This window comes from Microtus pennsylvanicus, chromosome 20, assembly GCF_037038515.1.
Source record: "Microtus pennsylvanicus isolate mMicPen1 chromosome 20, mMicPen1.hap1, whole genome shotgun sequence".
Taxonomy (NCBI): domain Eukaryota; kingdom Metazoa; phylum Chordata; class Mammalia; order Rodentia; family Cricetidae; genus Microtus; species Microtus pennsylvanicus.
This window is the reverse complement of record NC_134598.1, coordinates 9,030,987-9,048,626: the sequence shown is the minus strand read 5'-3', so window position 1 is coordinate 9,048,626 and position 17,640 is coordinate 9,030,987. Positions and strand designations below refer to the sequence as shown.

The 17,640-nt window shown below is 54.6% G+C and overlaps 3 protein-coding genes across 4 annotated transcripts; 1 reads left to right on the top strand and 2 right to left on the bottom strand.

Moving 5' to 3' along the window:
• The first annotated feature begins 410 nt into the window (after nucleotides 1-410).
• Nucleotides 411-4,307, top strand: Marchf9 (membrane associated ring-CH-type finger 9). The gene is made up of 4 exons (XM_075954462.1): nucleotides 411-1,360; nucleotides 2,356-2,511; nucleotides 3,019-3,211; nucleotides 3,449-4,307. Exons 1-4 carry the CDS (start codon nucleotides 1,004-1,006, stop codon nucleotides 3,781-3,783), a joined length of 1,041 nt encoding a protein of 346 aa, XP_075810577.1. The 5' UTR covers nucleotides 411-1,003; the 3' UTR covers nucleotides 3,784-4,307.
• A 2,832-nt stretch (nucleotides 4,308-7,139) lies between these two features.
• Cyp27b1 (cytochrome P450 family 27 subfamily B member 1) lies at nucleotides 7,140-11,930 on the bottom strand. The gene is made up of 9 exons (XM_075954340.1): nucleotides 11,393-11,930; nucleotides 10,668-10,858; nucleotides 10,038-10,240; nucleotides 9,746-9,946; nucleotides 9,465-9,637; nucleotides 9,106-9,272; nucleotides 8,847-8,925; nucleotides 8,275-8,472; nucleotides 7,140-7,995 (listed from the first exon to the last, which is right to left on the bottom strand). The coding sequence occupies exons 1-9, from the start codon at nucleotides 11,585-11,587 to the stop codon at nucleotides 7,882-7,884; spliced, it is 1,521 nt and encodes a 506-aa protein (XP_075810455.1). The 5' UTR covers nucleotides 11,588-11,930; the 3' UTR covers nucleotides 7,140-7,881.
• Nucleotides 11,931-12,110: 180 nt separating this feature from the next.
• Nucleotides 12,111-17,235, bottom strand: Mettl1 (methyltransferase 1, tRNA methylguanosine). 2 transcript variants are annotated; one of them, XM_075954496.1, is made up of 6 exons: nucleotides 17,098-17,235; nucleotides 16,113-16,276; nucleotides 14,703-14,887; nucleotides 14,481-14,594; nucleotides 14,191-14,292; nucleotides 12,111-14,041 (listed from the first exon to the last, which is right to left on the bottom strand). In XM_075954496.1, the coding sequence occupies exons 1-6, from the start codon at nucleotides 17,184-17,186 to the stop codon at nucleotides 13,886-13,888; spliced, it is 810 nt and encodes a 269-aa protein (XP_075810611.1). In that variant the 5' UTR covers nucleotides 17,187-17,235; the 3' UTR covers nucleotides 12,111-13,885. The 2 variants fall into 2 exon arrangements, with proteins under 2 accessions (XP_075810611.1, XP_075810612.1); XM_075954497.1 differs by lacking the exon at nucleotides 14,481-14,594 and having other exon boundaries at nucleotides 12,315-14,041.
• Nucleotides 17,236-17,640: the final 405 nt, after the last annotated feature.

The following is a 17,640-nucleotide window of genomic DNA, read 5'->3' as shown; positions in this document are numbered from 1 at the left end:
CATCAAGCAAGACACGCCCATCCTTTGGTATTCCTTTTTCTGCTCACTCACCACCTTCACACATTAGAATCAATCGCTCGTGTCTCACACACTCTGATTCCATTCCTGCACACCACCATCTCACGGTCCCGTACCCGGCACCCTCTACAATCTTTTGTGTGCTACTAGGGGCCATCTCCTGCCCACTCAACGCCCGTACACCTCTAACCCCTTGCGGAGCTCTTTCTCTGCACACTCCCATTGTGCACACACCTCTGGGCCTCGTTACACCTGCAGCCTCTGACGACTCACCTTCCATCCTCACGCCCACCCGCGCGCACACACCTATTCTTCTACCAGGGTACACACTCCCCTTCCTTAGCCACTCCCCTCCTTCCTTGTCTCGCACACTCGCCCCGCCCCTGGGGACACCTGCTCGTGCTGGGCAGGGCGGGGATGCGCAGCCGCGGCCCCTTCTCCTCCGCTCCCCCTCCCCGCCCCACCCCTCCCTCCATCCCTCACCGGCTCCCCGGCTCCCGCCCCGCCCGCCCGCCGCTCCGGGGGGGTCTCCGCCGCCGCCGCCGCCGGAAGGAGCCGCCATTTGCCACCGCCGAGCGCACGGGCCGAGCCGAGCCGGATTCGGGAGTCGGAGCGGGACTGGGGCTGGGAGGACGGCGATGGGGGGCGGCCCCGCCGCAGGAAGACCGGGGCGCGTAAGCCCCGGCGCCCGGCCGGCTCCGGACCCCGACCCGCGGGGCGCGGCACCCTGAGCCCCTTCCCCGCCCCCTGCCCCTGCTCGGGCCATGCCTGTCCACCCTGCCATCCCCGGGCTGATGGCCCTCTCGGCCCCGCGAGCCCTGGAGCCCCGGCGGTGGCAGCAGTGAGCGGCGCTTGCAGGCCGCGGAGACCCCGGCCCGGTCCGGCGCTCCCGCGCGCGCCCCCTTCCCGGCCTTGTCCTCGCCCCTCCCCCCGCCGCCCGGGAGCCCCCCTCGCTCGCCGCCCCCCGCCCCCCGGTGCCCGGACGATGCTCAAGTCTCGGCTCCGCATGTTCCTGAACGAGCTGAAGCTGCTGGTGCTGACGGGCGGGGGGCGGCCCCGGGCCGAGCCGCAGCCCCGGGGGGGCGGGGGAGGCGGCTGCGGCTGGGCGCCCTTCGCTGGCTGCTCCGCCCGGGACGGCGACGGCGACGAGGAAGAGTACTACGGGTCGGAGCCGCGGGCCCGGGGCCTGGCCGGCGACAAGGAACCGCGGGCCGGACCCCCGCCGCCGCCCGCGCCGCCGCCGCCGCCCCCAGGCGCGCTGGACGCCCTGTCGCTGAGCAGCAGCCTGGACAGTGGGCTCCGAACCCCCCAGTGCAGGATCTGCTTCCAAGGCCCGGAGCAGGTCAGGCTTGCCCGAGCACCTGGCTGGGCGGGGAGGGGTGGGGGCGCGCACCTGGGGTGTCCGCGGAGACCGGAGCAGGGGGCGGGGCCTGGGGCAGCTGGGCGGGACCCAGGACCCCGAGTGGGAGTGGGGTGAGCTTGGCCTGTCTGGAGACTGCTGGAGTGTGTCAAGATTGGGGCAGGGGGAGTCGGGGGCTCCCAGGATGGGGTGGGGCTTTCTCCTAGGAGGGCTCAGGATCTCTGTCACCCATTATCAGGACAGCTGTTAGCACCTGCTCCCCTCACCTTAGGGTCATTGTCATTAGCTGAGGGAGCCCGTTTTTTCCCCCCCGAGGTGGGCCGAGAGGAGAGTACATTTGTTCGCACCTTGAGAGGAGGGGCCGGCCAGGACCCTGCCTCACTCAGTCTCTCCTCTGGTGAGGCACTTTTTGCTCCATTCTGCAACTTTCCACTTCGTTCTAAAGAGCCTCCTTTGTTTAATTTTATAGGTAAAGTTGTCCCGGGATAGTACCTGTGCAGTGAGAAATGACTGCTTGACTAAAAGGGACCATGTCCTACTCTTGACCGCAGAACGTCTCCCCATTGTAGTGTGGAAGCCACGATCGGTTTTATCCATCCCAGTTGGCACCAGACCTATATGCTGGAAGTACCGTGGAGTGGGTGAAGGAAGGCATAGCTCAGCTGCTCTGACTCTCCTCTCCCTCCAGATCCTTAGGGAGAGGCTGTCATAATCACCTTTGCAGTTTCTAGGCAAGGGGAGAATGGGCTTCCCTCGCACCCCAAATTGAATTCCTTTGGTTGCAGAAGTTTTTCTTGAGCTCTGACTTCTTACTTTTATACTGCAGCCATAGCTTCTTTGCTTCTTTCTTAACCCTGCTTTGGGTTAAAAGCCGGAGCATTTAAATGTAGTAGTGTAAGCGGTTTCCTCTCCAGGAGTGCAGCAGAAGGGGTCCGGGTGATGATGGCTGACTGGGGCCCTCCCCTCTCTTCCTCCAGGGGGAGCTCCTGAGTCCTTGCCGCTGTGACGGCTCAGTGCGTTGTACACACCAGCCCTGCCTCATCCGCTGGATCAGTGAGAGGGGCTCTTGGAGCTGTGAACTCTGCTACTTCAAGTACCAGGTCCTGGCGATCAGCACCAAGAACCCATTGCAGGTGAGGAGCCGAGAGAGGACTCAGAATGGGCAAAGGCCGGGTCCATTTTATTTACTGTTTTCCTCCCTGTAGCGTTATAGCATTCCAAGACACTGGTCTGGCGCTATTCTAGGGACCTTAGAACAACAGGGAGGGAAAAGATGATGCTGGCGATGATAGTGCATGCACTCTGTTTCCTGTGTGCCGTTTGTTGTATATTAACTCTTTTAACTGGGTACCATGATTATGCCTGTCTTTAGAAACACAGGCACTGACTCACGTAGAATTACTCAACTAGTAAGAGATGGAATTAAGATTGGAGTGCCAATGTATATGTTTGGGTTTCAAAGCTCTTGTCCAATTGTGCCTTTCTAGAATAAGCTGGACTAGTTGTCTCAGGTTAGATCACCGTATGGAGAAGACAGATTGTTAGTCCTGCCTGGGGTTTAGGGAAGGCGTCTGAAGTCTTCTCTTTGCCCCGCTGCCTATCCCTTCCTGTGACTTTTTGGAACATTTTCTCCCAAACAGTGGCAGGCCATCTCCTTGACTGTCATCGAGAAGGTCCAGATTGCAGCCATAGTTCTGGGCTCACTGTTCCTCGTCGCCAGCATATCCTGGCTCATCTGGTCCTCACTCAGCCCTTCAGCCAAGTGGCAGCGCCAGGATCTCCTCTTCCAGATCTGCTACGGCATGTACGGCTTCATGGACGTCGTCTGCATAGGTGAGGACACCTCCCTGCTCTCCCCCTACCTGCTTAGCATCGCCTTTACTCACTTGCCTGGCTCCCTGCCCATCTTTCGGTTCCATAGTCCTAACCCTACCCCTGGAGACTGTCAGGGCTATCCTGGGTCCGTCCTCTATGGCTCTGTCTTCTCAGTCTGCAGACACGAATGCTCATGGACCTGTGGCCTGTACGTGGGCAGCGGTTCACCCTGGTTTTCTCATCCCTCTTCTTCAGGCCTCATTGTTCATGAAGGCTCTTCCGTCTACCGCATCTTCAAGCGCTGGCAAGCAGTGAACCAACAGTGGAAGGTCCTGAATTATGACAAGACCAAGGACATAGGAGGAGATGCAGGGGGAGGGACAGCAGGGAAACCAGGCCCCAGGACCTCACGGACCAGCCCCCCAGCTGGGGCCCCCAGCCGGCCCCCAGCTGCCCAGCGCATGCGGACGCTCTTGCCTCAGCGCTGTGGTTATACAATCCTGCATCTCCTTGGACAGCTACGGCCACCGGATGCCCGTTCCAGCTCTCATTCTGGTCGAGAGGTTGTCATGAGGGTCACTACAGTTTGACCTGGACTCCAGGGGCAGGGATCTCAACTCAGAGCGGCAGCCAGAGATGAGCTCTCCTGGCTGCTGAAGGTACGACCTACACAAGGTGTTTGGGGCACAGCGGGCCCACCACTGAGGATCTCTGTGGACAGCCTCAAGCTTGGAGACATTGTCTGGCCTCTACTGCCCACAGAGTAGAGACACCTGGATGACATTCCAGCTCTCACCGACACCACCTCGTGCTCATCTTGAGGATGGCCGGCCAGCAGGCAGGCGGGCAAGCAGCATTTCTTCTTGGAGAGAACCATCTTTACCTCAGCTCTAGGGCCTCCAGTCCCCTGGCTCCACCATGGTGACTTGGTAAAGGGAGACCAATGCCAGAACACAGGGGCTGTAGACCCCCATTCCCCACCCCACGGCCACAGGGCATCTGGCAATAAGACTAGTAAACATTGACCTCCCGTTCCCTGCATGAGGGCGGGGGACTTCCCCCTGCCCCACCCCCCATTGCATGGGGGAAGGGCATAAAGAATCATTTATACGCACGTGGAGACTCCTTTCTCATGGGGGCTTTTCTGAAGGCTGGAGGGTGTGGGGAGGCTCCTCAGCACAGGTTCGGAGTCCAAGCGTGGCTGCTCATTGGTAGCTGGAGGAGGGACCCCTGCTTGCTGACGAATAGTTCACGCTGGCCACTAGGTGGCAGTGCTCGAGGTAGCGGAGGAAGGTGGACTTGACACCTGTGAGTTATATGACTTAGAAAAAAATCTGATTTTTTTCCCCCCCGTCTACCTCATAGACTTGGAATGAGGCTAAATGAGGGATGGGTTAAATGCCAGTACAAAGAAAATTGGTAGTGGTGGAAAAGGGTTCTGGACTAGTTGCCGTCCACTGATTTCAGGCGGTAGGTGGCATATTGTCTGAAGGGCACGGAACTTTAGCATTCCGAGTGACAGAGTTACAGCGACTGCAGGACAGTGGTTATTGTAGGAATGAGAACACTTTGACTCCCCAAACATTGGACTTGGGGCAACGCTGGAGCTACTCAGCCTGTTCTGAGAACACCTGTGTTCAGTCCTTTCCAGGGACTGCGTCCCCCCAGACATGGTGTGTGATGAACATGGACTCATTCGGAGTGACAGGGAAGGAGCCTCTTTCCCTCACAGTTAGGTCTTTAATCCCAGTTGAAATTGTGGCAGTTCAGGGTCACAGGTTTGATCCAGGTGTGCCCAGCTAGTGCTATCACTGGAAGGTAGAAGCATAGGAGAGCTGTTGTTTATTAGAGAAACGGTTTGGGAAATGTGGGTCCGAGGGCTGGGGGTGCGGGTCCGTGGTAGGAGTGCTTGCTGGTGTGCATGAGGGCCTGGGTTTAACTCCCGTACCACCAAAAAACTGTGTGGCTCAGCTTGAAGCTTGGTCCCTTTCTCCTGAAGCTGGTGGCTGGGTATTATATGAATGATGGTGTCTTTTCAGTGAACCATTCATAAGCAATTAAAAAATTCCTTCATACATTGCTAAAGTCAGCTCCAGAGGCATTTTTTATTATTTGTCCTCTAATAGAAGGTTCTGCTCTGCCTCCTCTTGGGAAAGCTTGGAAAAGAAATGTTTGTCTTTAACAGCCCACCTTCCCTGGAGCACAGGGAACAACCTTGTTTATACCTCTCCAGAAGCAGGGTGGGGGGGTGAGGTGACCTTTGGCTGCTGTCCATGGTGCTGGCATCAGTTTGGCTTGTGGGTGTAGGAACCAAAGCTGCGCTGGAGGTCTGACTGACTTCCAAGTGTCCTGAGAGGATGGGGTGAAGAGGGGACCAATGTATATCTCTCCAGCTCTCTAATAGGAAATGTTTACCAGAGACACACTCCTCCACTTCCTCCCACCAGAAGACAGAGGGCTCGGACTTTATCGATGTTAATGGAAGAGCTAGTGGCGATCGGATGGGGAACAGAAAATCAGTGATTATTCTGCAAAGGAACTCAGATAAGACAAGCATGGGACTTCTGGGCCGAGCCAAGGATGTTCATGGTGGCCCTTCATGGAAGCTAGGGCATACTTAAGAACAAACACACACACACACACACACACACGTATCCATGAGCAGTCTGAGTCCCCAAGGCCCACTTTCCCCTCCAGCACCAATGGAAGTCTTGGGATGGGGCCGTGCAGCTATCTATAGAATCTGTTGCCTGTTTCTGAATTTACAGACTCTTGTCCAGGAAAGGGATCATAGCCACTGCTGTCTTTTCAGAGTGGCATTCAGCATATCTGTATAGTCACTGGGTGGCACCGGCAGGTAGACCCTTTACTGAGTTCTGGAAGACAGGCCTCATAGCTTAGGCTGTACTCTCCCCTCCAGCTCAGATCTACTAAACCTCAGGTATTTTGAACTTGGTAATGGGTGAGTAGAAGCAGATACTGAATGTATAGTAGAGGCGAGAGGAGGCGTGAGGCATGTTCAAAAACCTTGGTCTCTGCACAGGGCTTCCAGGCATGCCCTGCTTCTCTCGGTCATGTCTGATTGGCTCTCCATGGGAAGTTCACCGGCTGACAGCTTCTGTGGCTAGGGGGCCATGTCTGATGGGCCAGAGGAAGTGTGAAGCAGAAGCTACACCCAGTTAATTGGAGTGGGAGGGAGGGAAGGAAGGAGAAAGAGGCAAGTCCTGACATGGGGAGGGTAGTCTGGGCTGCAGAGGGAGCGGTACGGAGTGCTGAGGGATCACGTGGATGAAGGATGAGTGATTGTGGATACATCATACGGGGAATACTGTGTGCGGCCTATGAGGGCGGCCAGAGAGTGCTGACTTAGGCAAACAGAGATTCTCATGCCCTGGCCCTTCTCCTGCCTCAGGGCTCCAGGGTTCCTGCCCACCTCCATTCTGCTTTCATCCTGCCTGATTGACTCCATTTCCCTGCCTGTATCCCTGTCTTCCTTTGAGGAAGAGCAGAGTGGTCAGTCTAGGATGGCCTTCGATTCTGGTGGCCCAGGCTCTGAAAGCTCCTTTGTCACCAAGAGTGGAGCCGCCTCTGAGCCATCTTGGCAGATCCATTGGCACCCAGACCCACTGTACGTGGGCTTCTGTGCCTACTGTTCACCTCTGGGAAGCCCGACTAGGCTTGGCTGTTCCCACTCAGATAGAAACTCCTCTGGGTTTGTCACAACACACTCTTCCAGACGGATCGTCCAGACCGCCCCATCCTTAAGGGAGTTACTCCCAGAGCCTAAGAAGCCAAGGTGGGAGACGGGGGTGGGAGAAAAGTAGACCCCAAACCAAGGAGTAGACATTTTATTTTAACGCTTGATAATATAAATTATTTTCAATATAAAAAAAAAAGACAGGCTGGGGGATAGGGACAAGCCAAAAGACGTGAAGTAAGATGTGGAGCAGACCACTTCAGAGTGGCTGAAGAGCCAAGGGGAGCTTTAAAATACCGTAAATGAGGCTGGGACAGACTCACTTTCCTAGAGAAAAGGGGCAGGCAGAGCCTGGTGAGTGTTCATCCCTTCTGCCGCAAGGCCCAGATTCGATCTGAGGATGTACATGGTGTGACGTAGCCAGAGATGGACCCTAAGACTGCTAAAACTGTAAGTATCCCAATCCTTGGAAAGGTGAGATAAAGAGGGTTGTGAGTTCAAAGACAGCATGAATCACACAAGTGTCTGACTCAAAAAAGAAAAAAGTAGTCTAATAAACCAATAAGACTTCATCACTCTTCTCAAAGAGCTCACGTGCTTAGACAGGGACCCACCAGGGGTACACCAGGTGCACAATCACTTAGCTCATGCCACGGTAAACGCTTAGACAGCATGCCAGCGAACGCTGTAAGCACGGGAGGAACGGGTTGAATCCCTCCCCAAGCCACCCAGGACTATTAACTATCATCCGAGCTGACTCTTTAAGGATGCGTTAAAATCTGATGGCTTTGGTCCTTGAGTGACCAGGAGAAGTACCGAGCGAGAAAAAGAGTTGTGGTTCTGTGAGGGCTGGCTGAGTCAGGTCACGCACACGCTTTACACGTAGGTCACGTCCTACTTTCTGAAGTTTGTCCAGACAGACAGGCCTCGAGGGAAGGTGTGCCTCCTGTGCCTAACAGAGAGCAGATGACTCCAGCTTCCTTCCGTGGGGCTATCTGTCTACAAACTGCAGGTTGATGCTCCTCTCAGGTACCAGGACAGTCCGGGTCATGGGTCTGACTGGGAGGGCACCCGGCTCAGGCAGCACCTCAAAATGGGTCAAGATCTAAAAAGGGAAGAAGAAGGTTATCACTATGAGTGAGCCTTGATTGGCAAAGAACATTTTTGGCATCAGAATGGCCACCGTTCGGATGGCATCTGTGGCCAGGAAGGGACTTCTTGGTCAATGAGGGCAGGAGTTATGGAAGGGAAAATGAGAGTCCAAATATCTTTGCTTATACTCCAGACCTATAATGGGAATTGGCTGAGTCTTACATGTTTCACTGTGCTTGTCAGAGGACAAGAACACCCAGTCAGGAGCTAGTATAAGTTCTACATCACTTACCTGGACCAAAGCCATTTGTAGTTCAAGCTCCGCCAGGCGCCGCCCTATGCAGCTGCGTTTGCCAAAGCCAAAAGGAAGAGATGCAAATGGGTGGGGGGCTGGGCCGCCCCCCAGCCAGCGAGCTGGATTAAAAGAATTTGGCTCTGGAAACTGGGCAGGGTCCCTTGAAGTGGCATAGTGACACAGAGAGACCAGCGTCTGAAGGGGGTAAATGCAAACTTGTCAGTTCAGTAGCCGGATTGTGAGTCCACACTTGCAGTTCTAGCCCTCAGGAAACAAGCAGGAGGATGGTGAGTTCAAGGCCAACTGAGGCTATACAGCAAGATCCTCTCCCCTCCCCACAAAGCTAACAGTTTGAGCCCGAGAGTGCAGGATGGGGGACTCTGAAGAAGATTCATGGACTAGTGTAAAAGCAGACCCTGGTTGATGGTGAGGAACTTTCTTTATTGCTCCGTTATATATTAGAGAAAGGTATGATAAAGGGGGGGGGGGTCTGGAAGGTTTAGGGGAGTGTTTGAGGATGGCTTGGGCCCACAGGGGTAAGAAATGGCTTAGCAGAAGGATCTACTCACATTTTGGGGGATAATATAATCACCTACACAGATATCTCTGTCTGGGACACGGGAATTCCCAGGTACCACAGGGTACAATCTAGGTCACAAAACAAAAGATGGATTCAGCAAGGTGCGGCTGGGGACCCAGCTCCTCCTCCTTCTCGGGAGTAGAGAGCCAGTTTTCACTGCTCTCCCTCTCGGCTTCCATCCACTGTCCGCTTCCTCGGCATTTTCTCCTCCAGCATTCTCTCTAGTTCCTAGTTTTCTACCTCCTCACCTTAACACTTCCTTGATCACAGCCTTCAACAGGCGTAGCTGGGACAAAGCTTGGGGCTGGGCATGGGAGCCAGGGACCACAGCAGCTTTGATCTCACGGTAAAGTGCGGACTGGACTTCGGGGTGCCGGGATAGCTCATAGAGCGTCCAGGAGAGTGTATTGGATACCTGGAGGAACAGGTCAGACCATCTGGTGTTAGACATGGGAATTCTGGTGAAGTGGGTAGCAAAGGGAGGGCGTGGTCTGGAACCAGACAGTTCCTAAGGCCAAGTATACACGTTCAAAGTGGATGCCCTGAATAGTGGCCCTGGAACCAGGGAAAACTGCGCTCTGGAAATGGGACTATAGAGAATCCTCACCGTGTCCACTCCAGCCAGTAGTAGCTCTGTCACGTTCCCCACGATGGACTGGACAGACAACTTTTCCCGAAAAAGGAAGTGGGTTAAGTGATGCCCAGACGGCACATCCTCCCCAAGTTTTCCCTGTTTTCTCACGGCTGCTTCGCCTTCTCGCTGCTCCACGTGCTTCTGGGCTGAGAAAGGCAGATTGATGCCTCATGATGCCGGTACAGCTTTAGATACTCTAACACGTCTCCCCTCCCCCACCCCGCCCCCAGCCAACACACACTTCTGTGCCTTACCAAAGGCGAACATTTGGTCCCAGTCTCGGCATAGGCGGGCCCAGGGTCCGGGTACAAGGCGGTGCATCCAGTTAGGCATTGCCATGGTCAAGAGTGTGGACACAAACACCGAGCCCACCGCATGGATGAAGGTCTCTGTGTCCGGAGGGACTTCAGCTTCCAGGCAGCCCAGGCGCGAACCCAGCAGCACCGCACCTATGCCTGACCGGCCGGAAGAGGGCGCAGTCAGACACCAGGCGTCTAGGTCCCAGAGCCACCGACACCTGTCCCTAACTGCTATTTTAGGATTCACCTTCTAGGCCAAATTTGTAAAACTCTCCCGCCACATCCTGAACGAGGTTGGGTAACCCAGAGCCACGACCCCGCTGGCGCCTTAGTCGTCGCACAAGGTCACGGACCACGTTGTCGAGAGTTCCTGCATAGCCAGCCGCTGCTTGAGGCCGGAGGAGTAGCGGGGCCAGGAGACTTCGGAGCCTCTGCCATTCTTCACCATCCCTGCTCGGGTGCAGAGAGCGCGCATCAGGGAGGTGAGCGTGTGTGGAGAAGGCTAGGGTGACCAGAAGTATCGTGCCTGTTCCCTCCGAGTGTAGAGTGTAGGAACCTGCTCCTGACCTTGCCCATCTTTCATCTCCCTTCTTTACTCATTTCCTGCCCAGGGATGGGAGTGGGTTCTAGGGTAAGCTGAGTCACAGAGGCTTACATTCTGTACAGAGGCTAGTACCACGGATTCTTAGGATCCTGGCCTCAAAGGGGGGCGAGGACAGGCAAGGACTCGGCTCTGCCTGAGTTTGGATGGTACAGATTGGAGAACTCGGAGATGCCAGAAGGTTGGTGGAAACTGCCGACTTCTCTCCAAGCCCAACTTGGCTGGATACAGGAGAAGGGCAGGGATGGAGGATTGGGAGGTCAAGGGATCACTCACGCTGTTAGCAATCCGCAAGCCCGTTGGTAGCGGCGACGGTGCTCTGCCCAAGATGAGAAGCTGCAGCGCTCTGGACAGGAGCTCTCTTGTCGCAGCAGCTGCTCCACAAGTGCAGGGGAGGCCACATACACAGTGCGAAGTGTCCCGAGGCTACCGGACCATATTGGCCCGTAGCGCTCAGCTCCCTGAACCTGAGAACCCGTGCAGAGGACGTTTGAACACTTGGGAGGGTGACTCTTAGTTTGGCTTGTGCCAAGGCCAAGGGCGGTGGCTAGGCTTGGTTAAGGGGAGCTTTTCCAGTGCTGGCCCAGATGTTGCAAACTTTTTCTTCCGTCCCACGAAAGTTTGGGCAGGAATGACAAAATAGAGGAACTTTGCATAAAGCAGACGTTTAGGGCTTCTTTTTGGTTATCTGGCTTTAGCCTAGGGGGAGCAGTTTCTTCAAGGCTCCTCTGCTAGATTGCACCTCAAGATGAACCTCCAGGAAAAGAAAAGGAACGTGCAGCTTTAAGCCACATCAGAAGGCTAGCACAATGCTCTCACCCCTCCCGTACTCTTGTCCTGGATCTGCAGGGTCTCCTATTATAAAGTGATAGCACACCCCTTTGCCAGATGTACCCATTCTCACTGGCCCTCCTTCTTGTGTTCTTCACTGTGGTCCTTTCTGCCATTAAAGCCAGTTCTCCCAGTTCAGTCCCACCAGGGGCAGGGGCTGTCCCTCTTACCTGCAGTTCATGTAGCCTGGACAGCCCCCCTTTGCAGAAAAGTTCTGCCAGGAATCTTGGCATAGAGGGCCCAGGGATGTTAGACAAGCTCTGGAAAGCTAAGTCAGAGCTTCTGGAGGCCAGTGAAGCATCCAGCTGTGGAGGCAGGTGCACTCGATGGAGCACTCTGGAGGCGAGGCTGACAGCCTGGGTCATGTTTTATGTGCAGGGAGTTCGCCACTTCTCCAGAGCATCTTTTGCACTTGCCTGAACCCCTTTATAACCCTTGGCCCTGGGGGTGAAGACGCTCCTGTCCAGCCCTTCAGCCAATCCCTTTTGCAGAGAGCACAGCACCCAGGAGCAGTAGGCGGGGCTTACTCCCTTGCTCGTTTGGGTCTCCTGTGGTAATGATTGCCGTCAGGGCTCCCTCAGTGCTCCTCTTGTGTGCTTTGGTCCAGCGGCAGCAGCCGAAAGTTCTCTTTCTGGGAAAGGTTACTGAGCATGGATTTCCGAAGCCAGCCCCTCATAGTCCCACTACTTCCCCGGGGAGCCAAGTCTCTTCTCTATCACCCTGAATGGAAACAAGGTAAAGGCAGGTTCGCTCCCTCTCTGCCGCAGGGATTTACCTGCGATCGCCTAGCCACAACTCTCCTCCTCCTATGTCTGACACAGACAACACCACATGTAGGTCAATGGGTTAAAATGGTTCCCCCCCTTTTTTGGTATTTTAGTGTTTTTTATGTGTATGATTTGTCTTAATCCATGTGTGACATGTGTCTGGTGACAGTGGAAGTCAGGACTTAGATCCCCTGAACTTTAATTAAGGATGGCTGAGCCACCTGTTGAGTGCCGGGAACTGAACTCAGGCTTTCTACAAGAGCAACAAGTGCTCTTAACCACTGAGCCATAGCTCGAATCCCTTTTCAAAGATTTTAAACTAAGCAGATGCATGATGGTTTGCGTGTGTGTGTGTGCACCCATGTGCATGTACATGCATGCCCAGAATCCAGGAGAGGACATCGGGTCTCCTGGAACAGGAGTTACAAGCTGTTGAGCCACCCATCTTGGGTGCTGGGAATCAATTTTGGGTCCTCTGGAAGAAAACTGAGAGCTCTTATCCACTGAGTCATCTCTCCAGACTCCATCTTTGTTTCTTGGGAGAGGGAGTGTCTTAGCTCAACAAGTCTCTTCCTTTCAGACATGATGATTAGGGTTTGAGGAAGAGAAATGAAGAGTGTCCGAGGGCTAGCAAATAAGTGAACTTGACACCAAGCCCGATGATCTGAGTTTGATTCCAGGGACCCAGAGTGAAAAACGAGAACTGAGGCCATTGGGTTGTCTTCTACCATCATACATGGGCCTGTGCACACCCTCACCTCCACACACACAAAATTTAAATAATAATACACTCCAGGCGGTGGCGCACACCTTTATCTCAGCACTCGGGAAGCAGAGGCAGGCGGATCTCTATGAGTTCAAGGCCAGCCTGGTCTACAGAGTGAGTTCTAGGACAGCCAGGGCTACACAGAGAAACCTTGTCTTGGAAAACCAATAATAATGAATCAAAGGAGTTTTGTTTTTGAAAAGTATGTAAGTTTGGAGATTCTGTCTTTGGATAGTATGAAGGCTAAGGTCACTCAGCCTCTTTTGGGCATCTTTGTGGTCAGCAGCCACATACTACTTTGAGCCACAGAATCCTCCCGTTCAGGGGCTGGAGAGATGGTTCAGCAGTTAAGAGCACTGGCTGCTCTTACAGACAAACAGGACTTGGTTCCCAGCACCCACATCAGTCTCTCACAACTGTCTGTAGCTCCAGTTCCAGGGGAACCAACTCCCTTTTCTGGCCCCCAAGGGCCCAGGCACGAGTGTAGGGCACATACCTACATGCAGGCGAATACACACATACATTTTTAAAACTGATATTCCAGTTTAGCTCCCCGCTCCTCTGTCTTTCTTCCTCCGCCTTCCCTCCCTCAGCCCATCAGGTAGTAAACCAGTCAGTTAGCTGGGAAAGTCTGGAATCAAAGGTCACCGTGGTATCCCTCTCGCCCTCCAGTACGAGACGGCAACAATAACGGCAGCACCGACGGCCGGGGGACGGGAGGAGGCACGTGACACCACCCCAGCATTCCTGGGAAACCGCAGCATGGGCACGGGCACACACACTATCCCCAGGACTGCAGAGTGAACACAACGGGGGGTGGGCAACCTGAGCCAAACACACAGCTTAGACAGCAGGGCGCTGCCCTCTTCACTCCAGCTGAGAACAAAACCCCACACCCCTCCAAATACACCCTTTGGTCCAAGGTCCTTTGACCTTCTCAGTCAGCTTCTTCTGCTTTCTTCTAACAGTGGAGGGGCAGGAACACAGAGTCAGTGATGGGTGAGAACACAGGCCACACCCAGCTTCTCGGAGAGATCATGGCTGTGTCCCAGTAGTCTGAGCAGGCCTGGGGTGGGGAGTTGATCTTTCTTCTAGTTACTAGATGAGTCCAGCTCAGGCAGGGTTAGAAGTCAGTGGTCAGGCAGGGTGGGATTGGGGGTCACTGTCTGGAGGACGGGATCCTGTATCCTTCGGAAGATGGCCGGGAAATTCTTTCCTCCATTGCGTAGAACTTTCTTTCCTTCCTCAGTGGAAGTGCCTAGATGTTCCACAATGGGATCTTCACTCTGCAGAAAGAGGTTCCAGCATGTCCTTATCCACCTTTCAAACTGCCCTGGCAGACTAGACTCCCATTCCTGCCCCTACGTTAAGTTCAAGAACTAGAGAACCACTTTGAATAGGGCTGGATTCTTGCAGTTTCCCTCAGGCATCTTACTAGCTCTTCCAGAGGCACACGCTCGAACAGTGGGTGCTCTTCAAAATGGGTGCACATCCACTGGTGTAGTTCCAGTACATCAGTGATGGTGTACACCAGGCCCTGGAGAGACAACATCATCTAGATATGGGCTGAACGCAACTGAGCAACGAGACGGGCATCTAAATGTCCCCCCAGTTAATTCTTGGTGGAGAGCCCCGGGAAGGCCACCGACACCCTCCCGCTCACCCCGACGCTCAGCACATAGGCATATTCTGCCAGGAGAGTGGCACCGACACCCTCCCGCTCACCCCGACGCTCAGCACGTAGGCATATTCCGCCAGGAGCGTGGCACTGATGATTCGCCACTTATGCTTCGTTCGCTTAAAATGTGGGTCGGGAAAGAGGAAGAACATCTTTGTCAGCTGTGGGACAGATGTGCACCAACAGGAAGGCTTGTGAGTGCCTGGCTTCCCTGCTCCACCGGCCGACCAGCCCAGCCCACCCCACCCGGGCTGCTCCCCAGACTGCACCTGGCCCTTGCGGAAGAAGTTAGGCAGGTGTTTCATGGCGTTACTGCGGAGGCAGGCAATGTTCTGGAATCCACCTCCAGGAGCGGCACGGAGGGCCCGAATCCTGTCTTGTACATAGTCCGACACCTTTACCCGGATCTCCAGACCCAGAATCAGGGTATCTGGGAAGAGTGGTGACAGTGCCACTGGGGACAGAAACGGCAAAGGGATCATCAGTGTCGTAGTTCAAGGAAGAACAAAGAGGTTTTAACACAGGAGAGAAAGTTTCTGTGTGTAGATACCTAAGCCGTGAGAGGGGTCACACCCACAGAGTTTTCTGCAGGAGACAGAAAAGACACAGAACTATCACAAGTCACAGGAGCAGTGTGGTGGCTCATGCCTTTAATCCTAAGCATTGGAAATAGGGGAAGGGGGACAGAGGCAGGTGGGATCTCTGTGAGTTCAAAGCCAGCTTGCTCCAGATAGTAAGTTCCAGACCAGACAGGGCTACACGGCAAGATCCTGTCTCAAAAAATGAAACAAAAACCAACAAAGAGATCTATCTGTCATATAGACTAGAGTAAAAGGGCAGAGACTACGAGCACAGCTGCGTGTGTTTCAGCTTCCCGATGCTGCGCAGGAGCTTTAGCTCCTCATGCTGTGCTGAGCCAACCACACAATTACTTCACTGCTACTCACAATCGTAGTTTTGCTACTGTTATGAGCTGTAATGTAAATATCTGATATGTTACCCCAAAGGGTGGCGACCCACAGGTGGAGAACCGCTGCTTGAGCGTTTTCATGACAAAGTCTCATTTGATCCTTTTCACGCTCTGTGGCAGACTGTGAAGGTGGGGAAACTGAGGGCTGGAAATGCTCACGATCATAGAACTAACAGGGGAGAACTGAGACGTGAGGCAACATTTCCAGTCTCGACCATGTCCCTCTCTCTATAGGGGAAGGGTGAAACACAGACGAGAAGTTTGGCATGCACACTCTCGAAAGCCAAGACAATACAAGAGGAACCCCAAATCCTAAGAGAGTAGGGCAGAATGTGTTCTGGCGAGAAAGCGGGTAGAAGGGAGAAGCCGGTGGAATCCCCAAGAAAGACAGTTCAGGATCAGTGCCCGCGGTAGCTGATCTCTGATGCTTGTGCTGACCGGCTCACTGACCCAGCACAGGGCAGGTGACATGGCTTGTGTAGGGACTGGAGCCAGACAGAACGGCCCAGTCCTAAGATACATTTCAGGCAGCCCCCTCCCTTCTCCAGGGCAAAGGCCACAGACCCAGGGTAGAAGAAAGGTGGAGGCTCTCCACCTGAGGTCACTGCGTCTGGTCACAGGAGGAAAGGTCAACTAACCCTGTGCCTGACCTGCTGAGGTTGCAGATCCCAGGCCTCTCCTTGTCCCAGGGAGCCGGCTGGTACCTTACCTAACAAACCACCGTAGCCACACCCTATGTCTGCAAACTCCACTTGGGCCCCAGCTTGCTTCTCTTTCTCATCCTTTGCATCATCATGGCTCTTATTTTGAGAAAGCGGAGAAAAGAACTCTGGGTAAAGCTCAGACCAGTCCATCTCTTCTGGTTTCACAGGGCTATTGGAAAGAAGACAGACACATGAGACTGTAGGGCACGCCATTGTGACCTGTTTGTGTAAGGGTGGGAGGGGGATGATGGATTTCTCAAAAAAATCCACAGTCGTGGGCCATGTGGTATCTAGAGGGCATGACAGAAAGTCCCCTGGCTCCTAGGGTGTGGATCACAGCCCTTCATGAGGCTATGATTGCTGACCTGCCAGTCTCTACTTCTGGGCAGTAACGTGCCAGGGAGCTCTCCTTTCTGGAACAAAAGTTCTTTCTCCTAGACACTGACTACCTGAGGTACTGGGACACTAATCTATTTATGTATGTGTTTTCTGTGTAGAGGATGAAGCAAGCAGTGGCCAGGAGTGTGTATATGTTTATCTTTTTATAAACTAAAAAACTAAAATAAAATAAAAAATAAAAGCAAATCGGAGCCCGGTATGGTGGGGCACGCCTTTAATCTCAGCACTCAGGAGGCTGAGGGAGGTGGATCTCCGTGAGTTCGAGGCCAGCTTGGGCTACAGAGCAAGTTCCAGGACAGCCAGGGCTGCCCAGAGAAACCCTGTCTCGAAAAATCAACTTGCTTCGCTTCTTCACTTTAGTTTCAGCAATAGTGTTTTTCTCTTCCCAGATCTGGTTGGCAAGTCCACCCAGACCTGGTCTACAACACCAGGACCCCTCCCAGCAGCCAGCCGGTCAACTCCGCCTTCTGCTCGTCTCCCTAACCCGTTCCCAGCTGACGTGTCACCCGGACAACTCTCCCGGGTCCTTCTCGGGTCCCAGGCTGCTTGAGGAGCCCTGCCTCCCTCCCGGATCCCGCCCGGCTCGCTCACTAGCGCAGCGTGTGGTCCGCCATGGGGTTGGAGTGGGCGCGCTGCCGGTAATAGCGCTTCTGCGGCTGGGGGGCCTCGGTTCCCGCCATGATGCCACAGAATCCACGTGGAGAGCCGTGGCTTCGGGCGCAGGTTGATGACGCAACCGCGGGCTGCCAGTAGGCCCCGCCCCTTAAAGAACCAGGGGCGAATTCTGCTGGACGTGACGGGAGGACCCTGAAGGGGCGAGCAGGGGAGAGCAAGCGGACTGCTGGACTGACCGAGTTCGCGGGATGAGCTCCAGGCACCCCGCCTTTTCTGTTGGCTTGCTTCTGCCTGGTCTGGGCTCCCAGATGCCTCCATGCACCTGTGCGCTCACAGGTGAGCGGGCTATGAGGATCCCGCCTCTGACAGTCGCATCAAGCATTATTTCTTTTCCCTACTCGTGGTCTCAAACCAAGTCAGCCGGGTCAGACCTGTGTGGTGCTGCATGGGTCATGGTCTGTGTGCGCCAGGGACCCGAGCTCGAGGGGTCGTCCCCATCCATCTCCAGGAAGTCCAGTT

What these genes read in the sequence shown, in the direction of transcription:
- Cyp27b1 (XM_075954340.1), bottom strand. Translation starts at nt 11,587, where the DNA reads ATGACCCAGGCTGTCAGCCTCGCCTCCAGAGTGCTCCATCGAGTGCAC. An exon ending in TTACAAATTTGGCCTAGAAG is followed by an intron (nt 9,947 to 10,037) that starts GTGAATCCTAAA and finishes CCGGCCGGTCAG; the next exon opens with GCATAGGTGCGGTGCTGCTG. An exon ending in GGACCAAATGTTCGCCTTTG is followed by an intron (nt 9,638 to 9,745) that starts GTAAGGCACAGA and finishes TGCCTTTCTCAG; the next exon opens with CCCAGAAGCACGTGGAGCAG.
- Mettl1 (XM_075954496.1), bottom strand. Translation starts at nt 17,186, where the DNA reads ATGGCGGGAACCGAGGCCCCCCAGCCGCAGAAGCGCTATTACCGGCAG. An exon ending in TGGCTACGGTGGTTTGTTAG is followed by an intron (nt 14,888 to 16,112) that starts GTAAGGTACCAG and finishes TTCTGTCCCCAG; the next exon opens with TGGCACTGTCACCACTCTTC. An exon ending in CCTACGTGCTGAGCGTCGGG is followed by an intron (nt 14,293 to 14,480) that starts GTGAGCGGGAGG and finishes TTGTCTCTCCAG; the next exon opens with GGCCTGGTGTACACCATCAC.
- Marchf9 (XM_075954462.1), top strand. Translation starts at nt 1,004, where the DNA reads ATGCTCAAGTCTCGGCTCCGCATGTTCCTGAACGAGCTGAAGCTGCTG. An exon ending in GCACCAAGAACCCATTGCAG is followed by an intron (nt 2,512 to 3,018) that starts GTGAGGAGCCGA and finishes TCTCCCAAACAG; the next exon opens with TGGCAGGCCATCTCCTTGAC. An exon ending in CATGGACGTCGTCTGCATAG is followed by an intron (nt 3,212 to 3,448) that starts GTGAGGACACCT and finishes CCTCTTCTTCAG; the next exon opens with GCCTCATTGTTCATGAAGGC.